General features: G+C 43.6%; 1 protein-coding gene across 8 annotated transcripts in view; it reads right to left on the reverse strand.

The window, feature by feature from the left end:
- Window positions 1–17904, reverse strand: part of LOC137335843 (zinc finger MIZ domain-containing protein 1-like) — a 212301-nt gene that overhangs the window by 62750 nt on the left and 131647 nt on the right. For all 8 annotated transcript variants that reach the window (XM_068001309.1, XM_068001307.1, XM_068001311.1 and 5 more), the window contains one exon: window positions 2041–2194. In XM_068001309.1, the coding sequence (XP_067857410.1) occupies window positions 2041–2194 (154 nt within the window). The remainder of the gene's footprint in view (window positions 1–2040; window positions 2195–17904) is intronic.

The following is a 17904-nucleotide window of genomic DNA, read 5'->3' on the forward strand; positions in this document are numbered from 1 at the left end:
CATTGCATCACATTATGCAATTTCATTGGGCACAGTTGGTGGAGCAGATCAGCTCTATATTTAATCTCACCGCACCGGCCAGAAAGCCTAGTTTGCTGATAGAACAACAGTTACTGCATCCCAAAAGGTAATTCACTGGGTGAACCACTTTTGAGACATTTCAGCACAGTAAAGCGCTGTTTTAATGCAAGTTGTCATACAACAGCAAGATCCCTCCTCACAGCTCTAGGACTTAGGTTTTCAGAGCTCCCGCAAGTCCTCTGAAGGCTAGTCCAGGGTGGGGTCGGGGGAGGATGGGAGATTGTCATTGCAGCATGCAAACTCACTCTGCCTGAGGTGCCTTGCACCAAGAATCCTTCAAGGGATGAGTCTTCCCAAAGCTCAGCAACCAGTTTGTTGTGAATTCTGCAAACAGAAAATATTCACAGTTTTATGTTACTGTAAAAAAAAAGTGACCAGAACATCCCTTTGAATATCTTGATTAATCTTTTACACATTTATCATGCACATAACTACTATTAATTTAACAGTTTTTAAAGAAATAGATTTTGTTTAAATGAAATGAACTCCATTTAATCTACACATTTTGAAATGCAGAAGTTCTACATTTACCTGTGAAGTCTTATACATTTTGTTTTGATCACTCGTAAACCCAACAGTTTGTCTTGTGCCTTTTCTTTTATCTTCTCCAAGGGCAAAAAAACAGCTGCAACATCTCGTTTCACTTCCTAAAGTTTCTGGAAGTCTCTGTCACACCTGATGTTCTTTTATCCTGAAGTTTCTTGTGATCACTAATATATCCCAAGTAGAAGATGACTTGGCTTATGTCAGATCAAAACCACAAGTTATTTCCCCCCCCCAACAAAGTTGGAATTGTAAATTTTTCCTGTGTCCATCCTGAGCACTGCAGTAATACAATGCAAATCTGAGAGGTTAGTTACACGTCACAGACCACGCAGGTCTTTGGGAACATATCATTTGTATTGCACCATGATGAATCATCATTTGTCTGTAAAGTATGAAAGCTTATTGCAGATTCTGTCATACATAGTTACAAAGAAACCGAAAAGTATTGACATGGTGGGAGCATCAACGAAACTGACTGTGATTTAGAAACGGTTTCATAAGAAGTCTAAAATATTAAAATACTGATGGGTCCAACCGATAATTGACTAAATTGTTGCTTATAATTCACCGAGCAAATGTTTAATGCTGAATTAATTCCATGACTGATCACCCTCTTCCATCTCCCTTCATTCTGAATATGTTGAAATCAAGCCTCATTGCACCACTTCCTACTCTTGATTCAATCTTTCCCAGAGCCTCAAAACTGTGGAATTCATCATCTGTTTCAGTCTTCCCTTCCTCTTCCACAAACTGAAACCAAGCTTGGTTTCACCCAACCATCACTTCCTGATCTGCCTCCACTTTTCATGCTTGATGGTGTTCTGCACTATGGGACTTGATCCATCAACTGGGTTTCTCAATGGGAAAAAAAGTACAGGTTTACACCTCTCTTTACATCAAAACTATTAAAAAGTACTTTTACTGCACAAAGTATAATTTTACACTCAATGCGGTTAGGCATAAAATTTCCGATGAGATTCTAAATATAGGTTCACTTCTTTCCAAAGCGGCTAGCTGAAATGGGATTAGGAAGTCTAAATCCCATAAAGCTGTCCACAGATTCAATCCATTTTGCACCAATTCATCAAATTTTACCCAGATGCCTTAAGATGAGACACAACATGGAATGGAAAAGTTCTGCAATTGCAGTAATGACACTGAGGTTGAGGTAAGGTGGTGTTGAAAGAGCTCTGAATTAGATGCATCTGATGGACCTGACTCACTCTAAATGCAAACTGGAAACTTATTTTAATCCCCAAAACTATCCTTCACTTTGACATGTAAACACCACAATTTACAGTGTAACCCAAGATAGCGATGCTCTTTGCTTGATAAGAAGGAGAGTTGGACACAATCTCACTCTCAAACATTGAGGCCCATTTCGGGTTATACACGCTCGGTGCTAACACTAACCTGTGAGGTGTGGGTGGAAGGGAAGGCTTCATGGGATTCATTGAGTTCATGGGTGTCTGCAAGGGCAATTTGACAGCTGAGTTGTTTGCACGGGTCTTCTGATGGCGCAGAAGTAGGAGTCTGCCCAAATCCTCACACCACGAGGTAAGGAGTGCTGGACAAGAAACAAAAAAATAAGGTTCTTAAACTCGAGATGAAATGCAAAACTAAATCCAGTATATATTCAATAAAGGACTTGTTGTATATAATGGCACTGACATAAGCTTGGACTGAGATTACACAATGGTGGTCTTCAACCCTCTGATGTTAGTACCTGATATTGAAATACTTCACAATTGTGTTTGGAACAGTGGTTTCCAAGCATTCCCGTGTGCAAATATTTGTATTTTTGCTATGTTCTGTTCAAGTTCCCTCTTTGCATTTTTTGATCAGTCCCCTGGTCTTCATCTGCTTGATTTTGTAATTCTCCCTATACTGTTCCTTCTGTGCACTTCAGAATCTTGTACCCCATTTCTTTCTCCCTCTGTTTTTCATCCTTTCCTATTTTGTCTTCAACCTATTTCTGGGAAAAACTGCCTCTGTATTGTAACAAAAAAAAATCTTTAGGACACTCCCATTTCTCCTATTTTAATACTTTCAGGCAACATTTCATTCATTCAAAGTCGATTCTCCTGAAATCCAATTTCTTAATTGTTTTTGCTATTTTTACCTCATTTCGACCTTAAAATTAACAACTTTATGCTCCATAGACCCCAAATGTCCCTTTACTTTTACTTGACTTAGGACTGAATTTAATCCTGCCTCCTCTTTTGTGGGTTCCCTCATCTGCTGTTTAAAAAACGATTCTTGAACTAGTGCAATAAACTCCTTTGTCTGTACAGACTGCCCCCACATTAAGTCCCAGTCTATGTCAGGATGATTAAAACACCCCATGATTACAACTGGGACCTGAGCACGAAACTTCTTTAAAATCATCTCCCACAGCAGAACATCCCCAAAACTGTCCCTGACATATAAACACCACAATTTACAATGTAGCCTAAGATTTGTTAAGGGAAGGTCGTGTCTGACTAACTTGATTGAATTTTTTGAGGAGGTAACAAGGCGTGTTTGATTAGTCGACATGGATTTTAGCAAGGCTTTTGACAATGTCTCTTGTGGCAGACGAGTCAGAAAAGTAAAAGCCCATGGGATCCAAGGGAAAGTGGCAAGTTGGATCCAGAATTGACAGAATTCAGTGGCAGGAAGCAAAGGCTGACAGGCGTTCTTGTGACTGGAAGGCTGTTTCCAGTGGGGTTCCGCAGGGCTCAGTACTCTGTCCCCTGTTTTTTGGGGTATATATTAATGATTTGGATCTCAATGTAGGAGGCATGATTAAGAAGTTTTCAGATGATACAAAAATTAGTCGTGTGGTTGATAGTGAGGAGGAAAGCTGTTGACTGCAGGAAGATATCAATGGACTGGTCAGGTGGGCAGAAAAGTGACAAACTGAATTCAATCCGGAGAAGTGTGAGATAATGCATTTGGGGAGGGCAAACGAGGCAAGGGAATACACAATAAATGGGAGGATACTAAGCAGTGTAGAGGAACAGAGGGACCTTGGAGTACATGTCTATAGATCCCTAAAGGTAGCAGGACAGGTAAATAAGGTGGTTAAGAGGGCATACGGGATACTTTCCTTTATTATCCGAGGCGTAGAATATAAGAGCAGGGAGGTTATGCTAGAACTGTATAGAACATAGAAACATAGAAAATAGGAGCAAGAGTTGGCCCTTCGGGCCTGCTCCGCCATTCAAAATTATCATGGCTGATCGTCTAACTCAGTACCCTGTTCCCGCTTTTTCCCCCAAATCCCTTGATCCCTTTCAGATAATAATCTGCCTTTCTGTTTTTACAACCAAAGTGGATAACCTCACATTTATCCACGTTACACTGCATCTGCCATGTTCTTGCCGACTCACCCAACTTGTTTAAATCACATTGGAGCCTCTTTGCATCCTCCTCACAGCTCACATTCCACCCCAGCTTTGTGTCATCTGCAAACTTGGAAATGTTACATTTAGTTCCCTCATCCAAATCATTGATTTTTTTTTATTCGTTCACGGGATGTGGGCATCGCTGGCGAGGCCGGCATTTATTGCCCATCCCTAATTGCCCTTGAGAAGGTGGTGGTGAGCCGCCTTCTTGAACCGCTGCAGTCCACGTGGTGAAGGTTCTCCCACAGTGCTGTTAGGTAGAGAGTTCCAGCATTTTGACCCAGTGACTATGAAGGAACGGCGATATATTTCCAAGTTGGGATGGTGTGTGACTTGAGGGAACGTGCAGTTGATGTTGTTCCCATGTGCCTGCTGCTCTTGTCCTTCTAGGTGGTAGAGGTCGCGGGTTTGGGAGGTGCTGTCGAAGAAGCCTTGGCGAGTTGCTGCAGTGCATCCTGTGGATGGTGCATACTGCAGCCACTGTGCGCCGGTGGTGAAGGGAGTGAATGTTTAGGGTGGTGGATGGGGTGCCAATCAAGCGGGCTGCTTTGTCCTGGATGGTGTCGAGCTTCTTGAGTGTTGTTGGAGCTGCACTCATCCAGGCAAGTGGAGAGTATTCCATCACACTCCTGACTTGTGCCTTGTGGATGGTGGAAAGGCTTTGAGGAGTCAGGAGGTGAGTCAGGAGGTGAGTCACTCGCCGCAGAATACCCAGCCTCTGACCTGCTCTTGTAGCCACAGTATTTATATGGCTGGTCCAGTTAAGTTTCTGGTCAATGGTGACCCCCAGGCTGTTGATGGTGGGGGATTCGGCGATGGTTATGCCATTGAATGTTAAGGAGAGGTGGTTAGACCCTCTCTTGTTGGAGATGGTCATTGCCTGGCACTTGTCTGGCACGAATGTTACTTGCCACTTGTCAGCCCAAGCCTGGTTGTTGTCCAGGTCTTGCTGCATGCGGGCTCGGACTGCTTCATTATCTGAGGGGTTGCAAATGGAACTGAACACTGTGCAATCATCAGCAAACATCCCCATTTCTGACCTTCTGATGGAGGGAAGGTCATTGATGAAGCAGCTGAAGATGGTTGGGCCAAGGACACTGCCCTGAGGAACTCCTGCAGCAGTGCCCTGGGGCTGAAATGATTGGCCTCCAACAACCACTAACATCTTCAAGTGGTTGTTGTGAATAGCTGGGGCCCAAGCACTGATCCCTGCGGTATCCGACTAGTCACTACCTGTCACCCGGAAAAAGACCCGTTTATTCGTACTCTCTGTTTCCTGTCTGTCAACCAATTCTCAATCCATGCCAGTATATTCCCCCCAAGACCATGTGCTTTAATTTTGCACACTAACCTCTTATGTGGAACCTTATGAAAGCCTTCCGAAAATCCAAATACACCATATCCACTGGTTCTCCCCTATCTATTCTACTAGTTGCATCCTCAAAAAACTCCAGTAATTTGTTAAGCATGATTTCCCTTTCATAAACCCATGCTGACTTTGTTCAATCCCGTTAATGCCCTCCAAGTGTTCTGTTATCATATCTTTTATAACAGACTCCAGTATTTTCCCCACAACTGATGTTCGGCTAACTGGTCTGTAATTCCCTGTTTTTTCTCTCCTTTTTTAAATAGTGGGGTTACATTTGCCACTCTCCTAGTTAGGCTACAGCTAGAGTATTGCGTACAGTTCTGGTCACCACATTAAAGGAAAGATGTGCTTGCACTGGAGAGGGTACAGAGGAGATTTACAAGGATGTTGTCAGGACTGGAGAATTTTAGCCATGAGGAAAGGCTGGATAGGCTGGGGTTGTTTTCTTTGTAACAGAGGAGGCTGAGGGGAGATTTAATTGAGGTGTATAAAATTATGAGGGGCCTGGATGGAGTGGACAGGAAGGACCTATTTCCCTTAGCAGAGAGGTCAATAACCAGGGGACGTAGATTTAAAGTAATTGGTAGAAGGATTAGTGGGGAGCTGAGGAGAAATGTTTTCACCCAGAGGTGGAGGGGGTCTGGAACTCACCGCCTGAAAAGGTGAGAGAGGCAGAAACCCTCATCACATTTAAAAAGTACTTGGATATGCACCTGAAGTGCCGTGACCTATAAGGCTACGGAGCAAGAGCTGGAATGTGGGATCAGGCTGGATAGCTCTTTCTTGGCCAGCACAGACACGATGGGCCGAATGGCCGCCTTCTGTGTTGTAAATTTCCATGATTCTATCCCCCTCCTTTTTATGGTGGCCCATTAATTTTTTGCCTGGACAGATTTTGTTCTATTGTTGCAATTTTTTTAAACTCAATTTTTAAAATAAAACAATGGGATGGGAAAATCTCTCGACATAAGTTCGATACTGCACGTGCAGAATTTTAATAGATATTTATTTATTTAAATTTTCCATATGGGGGTGCAATAGAGTCAGGGGGACGGTCAGAAGGAACATTTTGGGGACCTGTGTCACCTGTTTCCAATTTATACTGGCAGACATTCCACTATAAGTCTGAATCATCCACAGCGCGAAGCCCACCCCAAGGTATTTCTCCTATACATCAGCGGCAAATTGGAATTTGTACCTCAGGCAATTTACAGTGGTGTACACTTAACATCTTATATGCGTACATGTTTTCTATATTTTTTTTTTAAGTACAATATTACTTGGGAGGACAGCAGCAGTTGGTAAATGAGAAACTGTTGGAGCGAGGAGGAAGCTGCCAATAGGAGAGCAGCAGCAGTGGAGACTGGGGTGGAGAGTTCGGCTGCATGCCAGTTTATATTGGCAGGCATCCAAATATCTCTGATTACGTTCTGGAAGAGGGACATTTTGTTGACTTGTGCCTCGGTTAAACTGCAGATCTTCCATGAACTGTTGGGCTACACTCTTAACGCAAGATCTGTAGAATAACTGCTGATCTGGTATTGTACAGCGCTCAAGCAAACCAGTGTATTTAAAATTTAAAACAAAACCTCACTTCTAATGATTATAAAGAGTTGACTATCCTGTCAGCTCATTTCATTGGTTATCTGACTGAAATTGGAAGTCAGTGAGAACAGATTCCTGCATGTTCTCGAGTACAGATAAGCAGAACTCTCCCTCCTCCCACTGGCCAACCTCTGGTCTGTGCTCAGTTAGCCGATCATTGCGGGGGTCATTACAATTCACCTCACTGCCCTTGGGCGACAGAGAAGCTAAATTATCAGGCCTGGTTCTTGTGAGTGATCCAGTGACCCCTGCTGGCAACCATGTGTGTAGACATTGGATGAGGGCAGGCTTGGCTCAGATCAATCACCTCTCCTTTCCCCTGCTGTTTGCTGATCCCTGTCACTGATCCCAGATGATGACCAGCCACTTGTGTAAGGGACTGGTAACCCACCAGGAGTTGGAGGCGGGGGAGGGGCAGAAAATGGGCGAGGTGCTGGGCATTGAAGTGACACGATAAATTCAGGCTAACAAACTGAATAGAAACCTTACACAGTGCAGCTCCGTCAGATTAAAAAGCTTCCATGAGGAAACTTCCAACCTTTAGCAAACTGAAAAACAAATCTATAAAGATTACATACCAGTCTGAACCAGACGGTGTCAGACTGACACTATGGGTTCAGTTGCCCTGAAGCATTTATAACTGTTCAAGGGTCCACATCTATTTAGCCATTGCTCACAACAGGTTTCAAGTCAATTTTGTTTTTCTTCTCCTGCACCACAGCCTGTTATCCGAGACATATTTAGGTCATTGTACAATCAGTTCACGTGCTAAGTCTTGTCAGAGGAGAACATGGAGTGCTGCCCAGAGCAAGGAACAAAAAGGCTGCACACAGGTCATCTCTGGGTGTAATTCATTCTTTGTCTAATTAGCAACTTGAAAGAAGAATCAGTGCCAAGAATAAAGGAAACAACTGCACCACTCCAAGGCTGCAAGTCCTGCAGCTTTTTGATGGCTCAGATTATTTTATATTTATCGGATTTAGTGATATGTCTACAGTTATCGTCATCTTCTAAATATACAATTAGAAAACTTCACCAGTCGGGCAGGTACTCATTTTGATTTTTGACCAATGGATTTGTACTCACGTAAGCAAATATTAGTCATTATTGTGAAAATAAAATAATTACACGTGGAAAGGAACATCCTGTTCCCTTTCTTTCATGCTAGTTCCGGTGTATTTTTGAAGACCGTGTCTCTTGGGGGCCTTGGTGGTGAAGCAGGTTAGACACTATCCTTTCACGTCTGCAAAATGGGTTCAAATGCAGCCCAGGATCCTATACACGAGAGTGTGAGAGAAAGTTTGCATAAGAGAGCGCGTGTGATTTTTTTTTTGTACGAGACCGTTTGTGGGTATGAGTGTGTGCGAGTGTAAATGAGAGTCAATGTGAGCAAGAACGAGTGGATGTGTTTGTGAGTGAGTGAGAGATGATGTGATAGAGTGTGAATATCAGAGAGGGAATAAACGTGAGGATGTGCGCTTTCACACGTCTGTAATTGAGACACATCCCAGCCATAATGGATCAACTAAATGGATGAAATATGGTACTAGTGTAAAAGCTGAATTGGAATTTCTGAAACTTTAGCAAGATTAACAGTAAAATAATAATTTTATTTCCATTCCCATCTGGATCACTGGCTTCATAGTTATATCATTGAAGAAAGGGAGTGCATGCAATAGCGATCTGGGATTGTATTTTATTGCACCAGCATTGCTGTCAACTTTTAAGGGACACCTGAGTGCTGTTTTTATTAGCTAAACGTTCTCCCCTTCTCTTTTGTTAAACTTTCTTGTGGAAATGCAACTATGGGTTAAAAAAACAATATTTTTGTAAAACACAAAATGTAAAGTTATTTTAAAATCATGCATTACCACAATTTTGAGAAACACCTTGAAGTGCTTCACGTATAACGAATTACTTCGAAGTACAGTGACTGTTGTTATGTAGGCAAAAGCAGCAGCAATTTGTGCACAGCAAAACTGCACAAACAGCAATGGGATAAAAGACCAGTTAATCTGGTTTTGGTCGTGTTGGTTGAGAATGGAATGTTGTCCAGGGCAGCAGGAAATCACCCTGGTTTTCCTTGAAAGAGTGGCGTTGGACCTTTGGTATTCACTGCAACACGCTGATGGGAATTAAATCCACGGTCTCATCTGAAATACGGCACCTCTGACAATGCAGCACTCCGAACACTGCACCGGAGGGTCTGTGCTGACGTCCGGGGCCTGGGGCGGAGGAGGAAATCTCTTTGCATTATGTATCAGGAACTAGTGAATTCATTCTTTACAAAACAGGTTTATGATTTCTTTATACCGAGCAAACATAGGGAACTGACTGGTATGAGGCCAGAACCCACAAACTTCTGACCAAGAGGCGAGAGTGTTATCAAGTGAGCCAAGTGGACACACTAGGGTAACTATAAAAGGGACCATCAGAGTTGCTTGATATATCCTAAAATGGTATGGCATAGCTGTCCTCACTGATGTCACGGAGGAAAAGAATGCTGAATATGTCCAGCAGCTATTTCCTATAAACTTATGGCGCAACACTATCAGGAACAAGTACATAAAGTGCCTGAGAAGATTTGAACATTTTGTCTTCTTTATATATTTCAACAAGTGCTCTAAAATTAAACCACAAACAAAACTGAAACCAGATAGATCAAACAGGAGCTGTCATGTTTAATTCATAACACAATTTACCTCAACTCTCGCCGTAAGGAGACACCCAGATAAGACCTGTATTGTCCCCGTTGGTTTTGCATTGTAAATGCATCCAGCATCATCAGAAAGCAAACAAGCACCTCCTGAAGTTCCAGATGGTTATTATGTACAATGAATTTTGTCATAGGCTCAACAAGAATTAAAATCATGACATTTCAAGTACAGTTCTGACTGTTCTAAAAATGGAACGTTATGTAACATTTTTTTCCTTCATTAACAGGCAGCAGCCACTCAGGGTTTACAATTGCTCATCTACTTCAAAGGAGCTGTAGGTTTTATTTTGACACTGGCGCTACAATAAATCATGTATTCATCTCCTTGAACACTGAAGGATACAATACCATTTTGCTCTCATATTAACTTGGTTACAAATCCTCGGTACTTTTCTGCTGTAATTAAGCACAATTTTTCAAAAATATAATTACCTAATAAAGTTTATTCAAATTAATCTTTTGTAGACATGATCTACTTACGGTTACGCTGTGGGATACTTGCATACTAAAAACTTACCCTGTTCATGAGAAGTTCCTCCCTCTGCTATTATAATGGAGCCGTTAAACCTGTCGTTTTAATTCCTCTGCCAAAATAGCAGAGAGAGGAACTTTAGGCAAACTTGTTAAGTGCTTATTCATTCGTATCCTACAGTGTAACTTCAGGGCCTTGGTGTAAAGCAGACTGTTTGGGTAAGAGATTAACCAATGTCACCACAGGCACGTCTGGTAAATGCATCACTCTACACTCATCACCTTGGTGTGTGGCTGCCTCAGGATGGGTGTCGAGCCCCAGTATGCAAACACCAAGTGTCACTATGTGGAGAGTTTCTATCTGTCCACCACACTGAGAAGGCTGGGTCTGGCCACGCTGGCCGAGCAGACGCAGGACGTCCCCCACCACCTGTCCCAGGTGGAGGCGGTCAGACAGTGGTCGGCATGGAACGTTCGGAGAGTCCTGCAGCGAAAGGGGAGGGTGGATCCGTTCAGGCAGTTCCCCGACCAGATGATCGATGCCATTTGGCAGAATGAATCATCACCAGAACTGACCAACAGGCACCAGGATGTCGCCTGGATGGTGGTGAGAAGGGCCCACCCAGTGCGGTCCTTCCAACATGCATGGAATCTCAGCACCACCGTGAGCTGCCCTCGAGACTGCGGTGGGGAGGAGACCATCGTCCACCTCCTGATGGACTGCCCATTCGTGCAGTAGGTGTGGAGAGAGATGCTTTGGTATCTGTCCCGGTTCATCCCCAACAGCTCGGTAACACAGGACGTCGTGCTCTACGGGATATTCCCAGGGACGCACACCGAGACAGATAGTAACTGCTGCTGGAAGGCCATCAACTCGGTGAAGGAGGCCCTTTGGTCCATCCGAAACCTGTTGGTCTTCCAGCTGAAGGAGCTATCCACAACCGAGTGTTGCCGACTGGCACACTCCAAGGTCCAGGAGTACGTGCTGCGGGACGCACTGAAGCGAGGTGCGGCCTACGCAAAGGCTCTATGGGGAAAGGCCACCATGTAAGGCCACCCCACCTTGTATTGTACAGAATACATTGGAAGATATGTACTGTGTTTTGAATTGTAAAAATGAAATCATGGTGTGTACGATCTGCATTGTATTAGTTCAAACTATATTGCTTGAAATTGTGTCTTTTCACATTGAACTGTGTGTATCTTAAAACATTTTATGAAATAAAGTATGTTTTGAAATATTTATAAAAAAGCATCACTCTACACTCATCCCAAATGGACCAGCCATCTCTTAAATTGTAGCTTGGATTTTAACCCATGGGAAAATCAAACCTATCCTCTGAACATCTACCAATGCTTTAGAAGGTTCATGTTCAGCAAACATAATCGCAGCTGACAAAGGAAATCTGTAAAAGCAGCATTCCTTGGAGGAGTTTATGTTTCTTTTTATTAAAATTTTTGTTCTCATCAAGGTGAGGGACGTCAAGAATTGGGAATGGAACTCTTCCCATTTCAGGCCCTGAGTGTCAGGTATCGCACGGGTTAGATACAGAGCAAAGCTCTCTATCCCATCAAGCACTCCCAGGTCAGGTACAACACACTGTATATACAGAGTAAAACCTACACTGTCCCAGAAAAGCACCCCTCCTCCATTTCCCATATCAACCATCGTATGGCATCTCTGAGCAAGATTGCGAATTAGTATAGAATAAGGGACAATTTTGTGCTGTGAGTCCATTCCCACTAGGAACTAGATGAAAACTGTCCAGACTTATTTCACAAAAGGACTCTTGTAGCTACCAGACAGAATATTTTCATATCAGGATGGGCTGGATTTGAATCCTGGTCCCAGACATGAAAGGCCGGTGTCTAAACCCACTGTGTGACCCTGTTTCCCTTTAGGTGAGTTTGATATCCCATTTACTTTACAAGGTTGTCTTGGTAATGCTGTTAGAGGCATTGTAAATCCCTATGGGAGCTGTCTTCATGGGATGTCTTTACTGGGGACCATCAATGGCCTTTCTGCCATCTTTTGCCTGGCTGCCGACGGGCTGACCTTTCAGCCTGCCTCGACAGATCAGCAGTGCCGATTCCACAATGATGGCTGGCATGGACCTCTTCCTCCAAGAGGAATAGATCTGACTGGAATGAAAAGACACAACCTTGATTGTGCGCTAACTGTACTAACTGCATTCTGTCGTCTTTTAAAAAAGCACTCTTGCATCTCGAGAACTTTCAGCTGTGATTACAACCATGTCTAATCTGTGGTGTAGATTATATATAGACCCTGACCATGTCGTAGATTGTTGGTCATGCAGTGAGTGTCTCAGCAAATATTGGATATGACTACTGCTGAATATATAATTAAAAACATTTTTTATTTTCAAACTATCCAATAAAGACAAAGTGTAGCTTCAAAGCTACAAAATTAATGTGGCACTTAAGATTTTAAGCACTGGAGCCATGAACAAATTCATTAAATATGAATTAATCTGCACTCGTACTGGAAAAGGAAACAACACAGACTATCTTGCAAAAAGGCACGACGTAGCCAGTTAGCACACCATCTGCCTATAAACCAGATGGTCACAGGTTTCGGTCCCAAGGCTTCCATCATTTGTATTTACCTTCGAATGTCTGGGTGAGAGTCCCACCGCTGCCTGTCACCAGAGCTCAGGCGTCACAGCCTGGGTGCGAGTCATAGAATCATATTAAATTATCGAATGATACAGCGCAAGAGGCCAGTCAGCCCATCGTGCCTGTGCCGCCTCTTTGAAAGAGCTATCCAATTAGTCCCACTCCCCCTGCCCTTTCCCCATGGCGCTGCAAAATTTTCTCCCTTCAAGTATTTATCCAATTCCCTTTTGAAAGTTATTATTGAATCTGCTTCCACTGCCCTTTCAAGCAGCGCATTCCAGATCATAACAACTCGCTGCGTAACAATTTCTCATCTCCCCTCTGGTTCTTTTGCCAATTACCTTAAATCTGTGTCCTCTGGTTACCGACCCTCCTCTCAGTAGAAACAGTTTCTCCTTATTTACTCTGTCAAAACTCTTCATGATTTTGAGCACCTCTGCTAAATCTTCCCTTAACCTTCTCTGCTCTAAGGAGAAGAACTCCAGCTTCTCTGGTCTCTCCATGTAACTGAAGTCCCTCATCCCTGGTGCCATTCTAGTAAATCTCCTCTGAACCCTCTCTAAGGCGTTGGTATCCTTCCTAAAGTGTGGACACAATACTCCATCCGAGGCCTTACCAGTGATTTGTAACGGTTTAGCATAACTTCCTTGTATTTGTACTCTATGCCTATGTTTATAAAGCCCAGGATCCCTTTTGCTTTAACAGCCTTCTCAACTTGTCCGACCACCTTCAAAGATTTGTGTACTTACACTCCCAGGTCTCTCTGTTCCTGCATCCCCTTTAAAATTGTATCATTTAATTTATATTGCCTCTCGTCGTTCTTCCTTCCAAAATGCATCACTTCACATTTCATAGAATCATAGAAGTTTACAACATGGAAACAGGCCCTTCGGCCCAACATGTCCATGTCGCCCAGTTTATACCACGAAGCTAGTCCCAATTGCCTGCACTTGGCCCATATCCCTCTATACCCATCTTACCCATGTAACTGTCCAAATGCTTTTTAAAAGACAAAATTGTACCCGCCTCTACTACTGCCTCTGGCAGCTCGTTCCAGACACTCACCACCCTTTGAGTGAAAAAATTGCCCCTCTGGACCCTTTTGTATCTCTCACCTCTCACCTTAAATCTATGCCCCCTTGTTATAGACTCCCCTACCTTTGGGAAAAGATTTTGACTATATACCTTATCTATGCCCCTCATTATTTTATAGACTTGTATAAGATCACCCCTCAACCTCCTACTCTCCAGGGAAAAAAGTCCCAGTCTATCTAACCTCTCCCTATAAGTCAAACCATCAAGTGCCGGCAGCATCCTAGTAAATCTTTTCTGCACTCTTTCTAGTTTAATAATATCCTTTCTATAGTAGGGTGACCAGAACTGTACACAGTATTCCAAGTGTGGCCTTACTAATGTCTTGTACAACTTCAACAAGACATCCCAACTCCTGTATTCAATGTTCTGACCAATGAAACCAAGCAAGCTGAATGCCTTCTTCACCACCCTATCCACCTGTGACTCCACTTTCAAGGAGCTATGAACCTGTACTCCTAGATCTCTTTGTTCTATAACTCTCCCCAACGCCCTACCATTAACGGAGTAGGTCCTGGCCCAATTCGATCTACCAAAATGCATCACCTCACATTTATCTAAATTAAACTCCATCTGCCATTCATCGGCCCACTGGCCTAATTTATCAAGATCCCGTTGCAATCCTAGATAACCTTCTTCACTGTCCACGATGCCACCAATCTTGGTGTCATCTGCAAACTTACTAACCATGCCTCCTAAATTCTCATCCAAATCATTAATATAAATAACAAATAACAGCGGACCCAGCACCGATCCCTGAGGCACACCGCTGGTCACAGGCCTCCAATTTGAAAAACAACCCTCTACACCCACCCTCTGTCTTCTGTCGTCAAGCCAATGTCGTATCCAATTGGCAACCTCACCTTGGATCCCGTGAGATTTAACCTTATGTAACAACCTACCATGAGTACCTTGTCAAAGGCTTTGCTAAAGTCCATGTAGACCACGTCTACTGCACAGCCCTCATCTATCTTCTTGGTTACCCCTTCAAAAAACTCAATCAAATTCGTGAGACATGATTTTCCTCTCACAAAACCATGCTGACTGTTCCGAATCAGTCCCTGCCTCTCCAAATGCCTGTAGATCCTGTCTCTCAGAATACCCTCTAACAACTTACCCACTACAGATGTCAGGCTCACCGGTCTGTAGTTCCCAGGCTTTTCCCTGCCGCCCTTCTTAAACAAAGGTACAACATTTGCTACCCTCCAATCTTCAGGCACCTCACCTGTAGCGGTGGATGATTCAAATATCTCTGCTCGGGGACCCGCAATTTCCTCCCTAACCTCCCATAACGTCCTGGGATACATTTCATCAGGTCCCGGAGATTTATCTACCTTGATGCGCGTTAAGACTTCCAGCACCTCCCTCTCTGTAATATGTACACTCCTCAAGACATCACTATTTATTTCCCCAAGTTCCCTAACATCCATGCCTTTCTCAACCGTAAATACCGATGCAAAATATTCATTTAGGATCTCACCCATCTTTTGTGGTTCCGCACATAGATGACCTTGTTGATCCTTCAGAGGCCCTACTTTCTCCCTTGTTACTCTTTTGCCCTTTCTCTGCGTTAAATTGCATCTGCCATGTGTCTGCCCATTTCACCAGTCTGTCTATGTCCTACTGAAGTCTATTGCTATCCTCCTCACTGTTTACTACATTTCCAAGTTTTGTGTCATCTGCAAACTTTGAAATGATGCCCTTTATACCCTAGTCCAGGTCATTAAATCATATCAAAAAGAGCAGTGGTCCTAGTACCGACCCCTGGGGGTCACTACTGTCCATTCTGAAAAACAACCATTCACCATTACCCTCTGCTTTCTGTATCCATGCTGCCACTGCCCCTTTAATCACAGGGGTTTCAATAATGTCCCATTTGGGAAAAAGACGAGTGCCTTCCATAAAGCTGAAAATTTACCTTGAGAAATTTGCAGCATATCGATGCTGCATTGCCTGACTGTCACAAGCTTAAATCTTACAGAAAACCGCACTGATCAATGGACTAATCTTCTTGGTGCCTTAGGTTACAACAATCAGACAGGCACTTTCTGGACATCACACGGATCATAAATCATATCTACTGCAAATTGTAACTCCAAGGCATTTCTGAGTGAGGTTTGATTTTTTTTTTCACAAGTTTCCTTCTGAATTATATTGCATGTGGTCTGACCAACGGCAGCTTCCAATGGGTGAATTAGAATCGTTATTAATGAATAATAATGCACAAGGGGGCACAATCTTAAAATTAGAGCTCGGCCACCCAGGGGTGATGTCAGGAAGCGCTTCTTCACACAAAGGGTAGTGGAAATCTGGAACTCTCTCCCTCAAAAGGCTGTAGATGCTGGGTCAACTGAAATTTTCAAGACTGATTTTTAGTAGGTAAGGGTATCAAGGGATAATTCTTCAACTCTGGCTTCTTGTGTATCTCTCCGCCGCCCTCCCCCCACGTCCCCCACCCACCCCGGTCACTCCACCGTTGGCAGCCACGCCTAGCCTTCACACTCTGGGATTCCCTCCCAAAACCTCTCCACCATTAAGACCCTCCTTAAAACCCACCTTTGACCAAGCATTTCGTCACTCCTCCTAATAGATCCCGCTTTGGCTCGGTGTCCACTTTAAAAAAAAACTATTCCTCCGAAGTTAACGGCGATTGATAGGAGCTCAATTGCGAATTTTAAATCTGAGATAGATAGCTTTTTGGCAACCAAAGGTATTAAGGGATATGGGCCAAAGGCAGGTATATGGAGCTAGATCACAGATCAGCCATGATCTTATCAAATGGTGGAACGGGCTCGAGGGGCTGAATAGCCTACTCCTGTTCCTACGTTCCTATGAAGTGCCTTGGGCCAGTTTTCTACGTTGAAGGCACAATGTGAGTGCAAGCTGTTGTGGTGTGCAGGCTGGGCTGGGCTGTCAGCCTAACAACGGGTATGGTCCACGGGCAAAATGGGAGTGTCACAAGTGCTGCTTGGTATAAATGGAGCAAATTCAATACCAAGGAACTGGCACTTGGTCACTTTCAACTGTGGTGTTAAACAGAGAATAAAACAACGAGAGAATATTAAACTTGATCCAGCTGCTGTGGAAACCCTGCAGCACAAGCAGAGCAACCTCAACAACAGTGGAACTGGTGGCATGTGGGGAACTAGGTATCTAGTATTAACGGGCCATTCGCTGGATGCGTACTAGAAAAGGAAAAAAATTGCAGGGCTATGAGCAAACAGCAATGGAGTGGGACCAATTGGAAAGCTCTTTCAAAGAGCCAGCACAGGTACAATGGGCCAAATAGCCTCCTTCTGTGTTGTATGATTCTAGTTGTAAATGCGGCATTATACATTGCTACTGTTTGCAGTGAACAGGAGGGCCCTCTTTCTAGTACAATATCTATCAACAGTTTGACAGTTACTTATCTTTAAAGCTTGTTGTTGGGCAGAGAGCACATCTTTAAAGCTAACTGATTCTCCTAAGATTAAGGCCTTTCCAAAGTGCTAAGAGGCAGAAGCTGTATTTACTCCTTCACGACACTTTTAACATCTGGCCCGAACAGCTGATTAATGCTTTCGTAGGAGCGCGCACAAATCTGTAGTGTGCATTTTCAGCCAATTTTCTGTCCTGGTGTCTGAAGACTCCTTGCTGGAGTACTCCTCCATACACCAAGCATGAGCCTAGATCATGTGCCTTGGCAGGTTACTTGACCATGTGGGGATATCACAACTAAGTTTGATCACCTTCTCATCCAACATTCACACAATCCCCTGCACTGGATAGTAATCAGGAGCAAAACTTCTGACTGATTTTTCCCTCCCTATCTACCACAGCGCTCCTTACTGCTGCCCTGCATTGATCAGCACACGGGTTCCAGAACCTTCTGGTCTGCATGGGTTAAGTCCCACACTGACTGAGAAGCCAGGCAATGAATTCTTCTAGCAGCTCAGTTGGTAAAGGCAGCCAGTGCCCGCACGAAACCAATCCTTCAGCTTACACTGGTGCCTGGATGT

Source organism: Heptranchias perlo, chromosome 20 (genome assembly GCF_035084215.1).
Source record: "Heptranchias perlo isolate sHepPer1 chromosome 20, sHepPer1.hap1, whole genome shotgun sequence".
NCBI classification, from domain to species: domain Eukaryota; kingdom Metazoa; phylum Chordata; class Chondrichthyes; order Hexanchiformes; family Hexanchidae; genus Heptranchias; species Heptranchias perlo.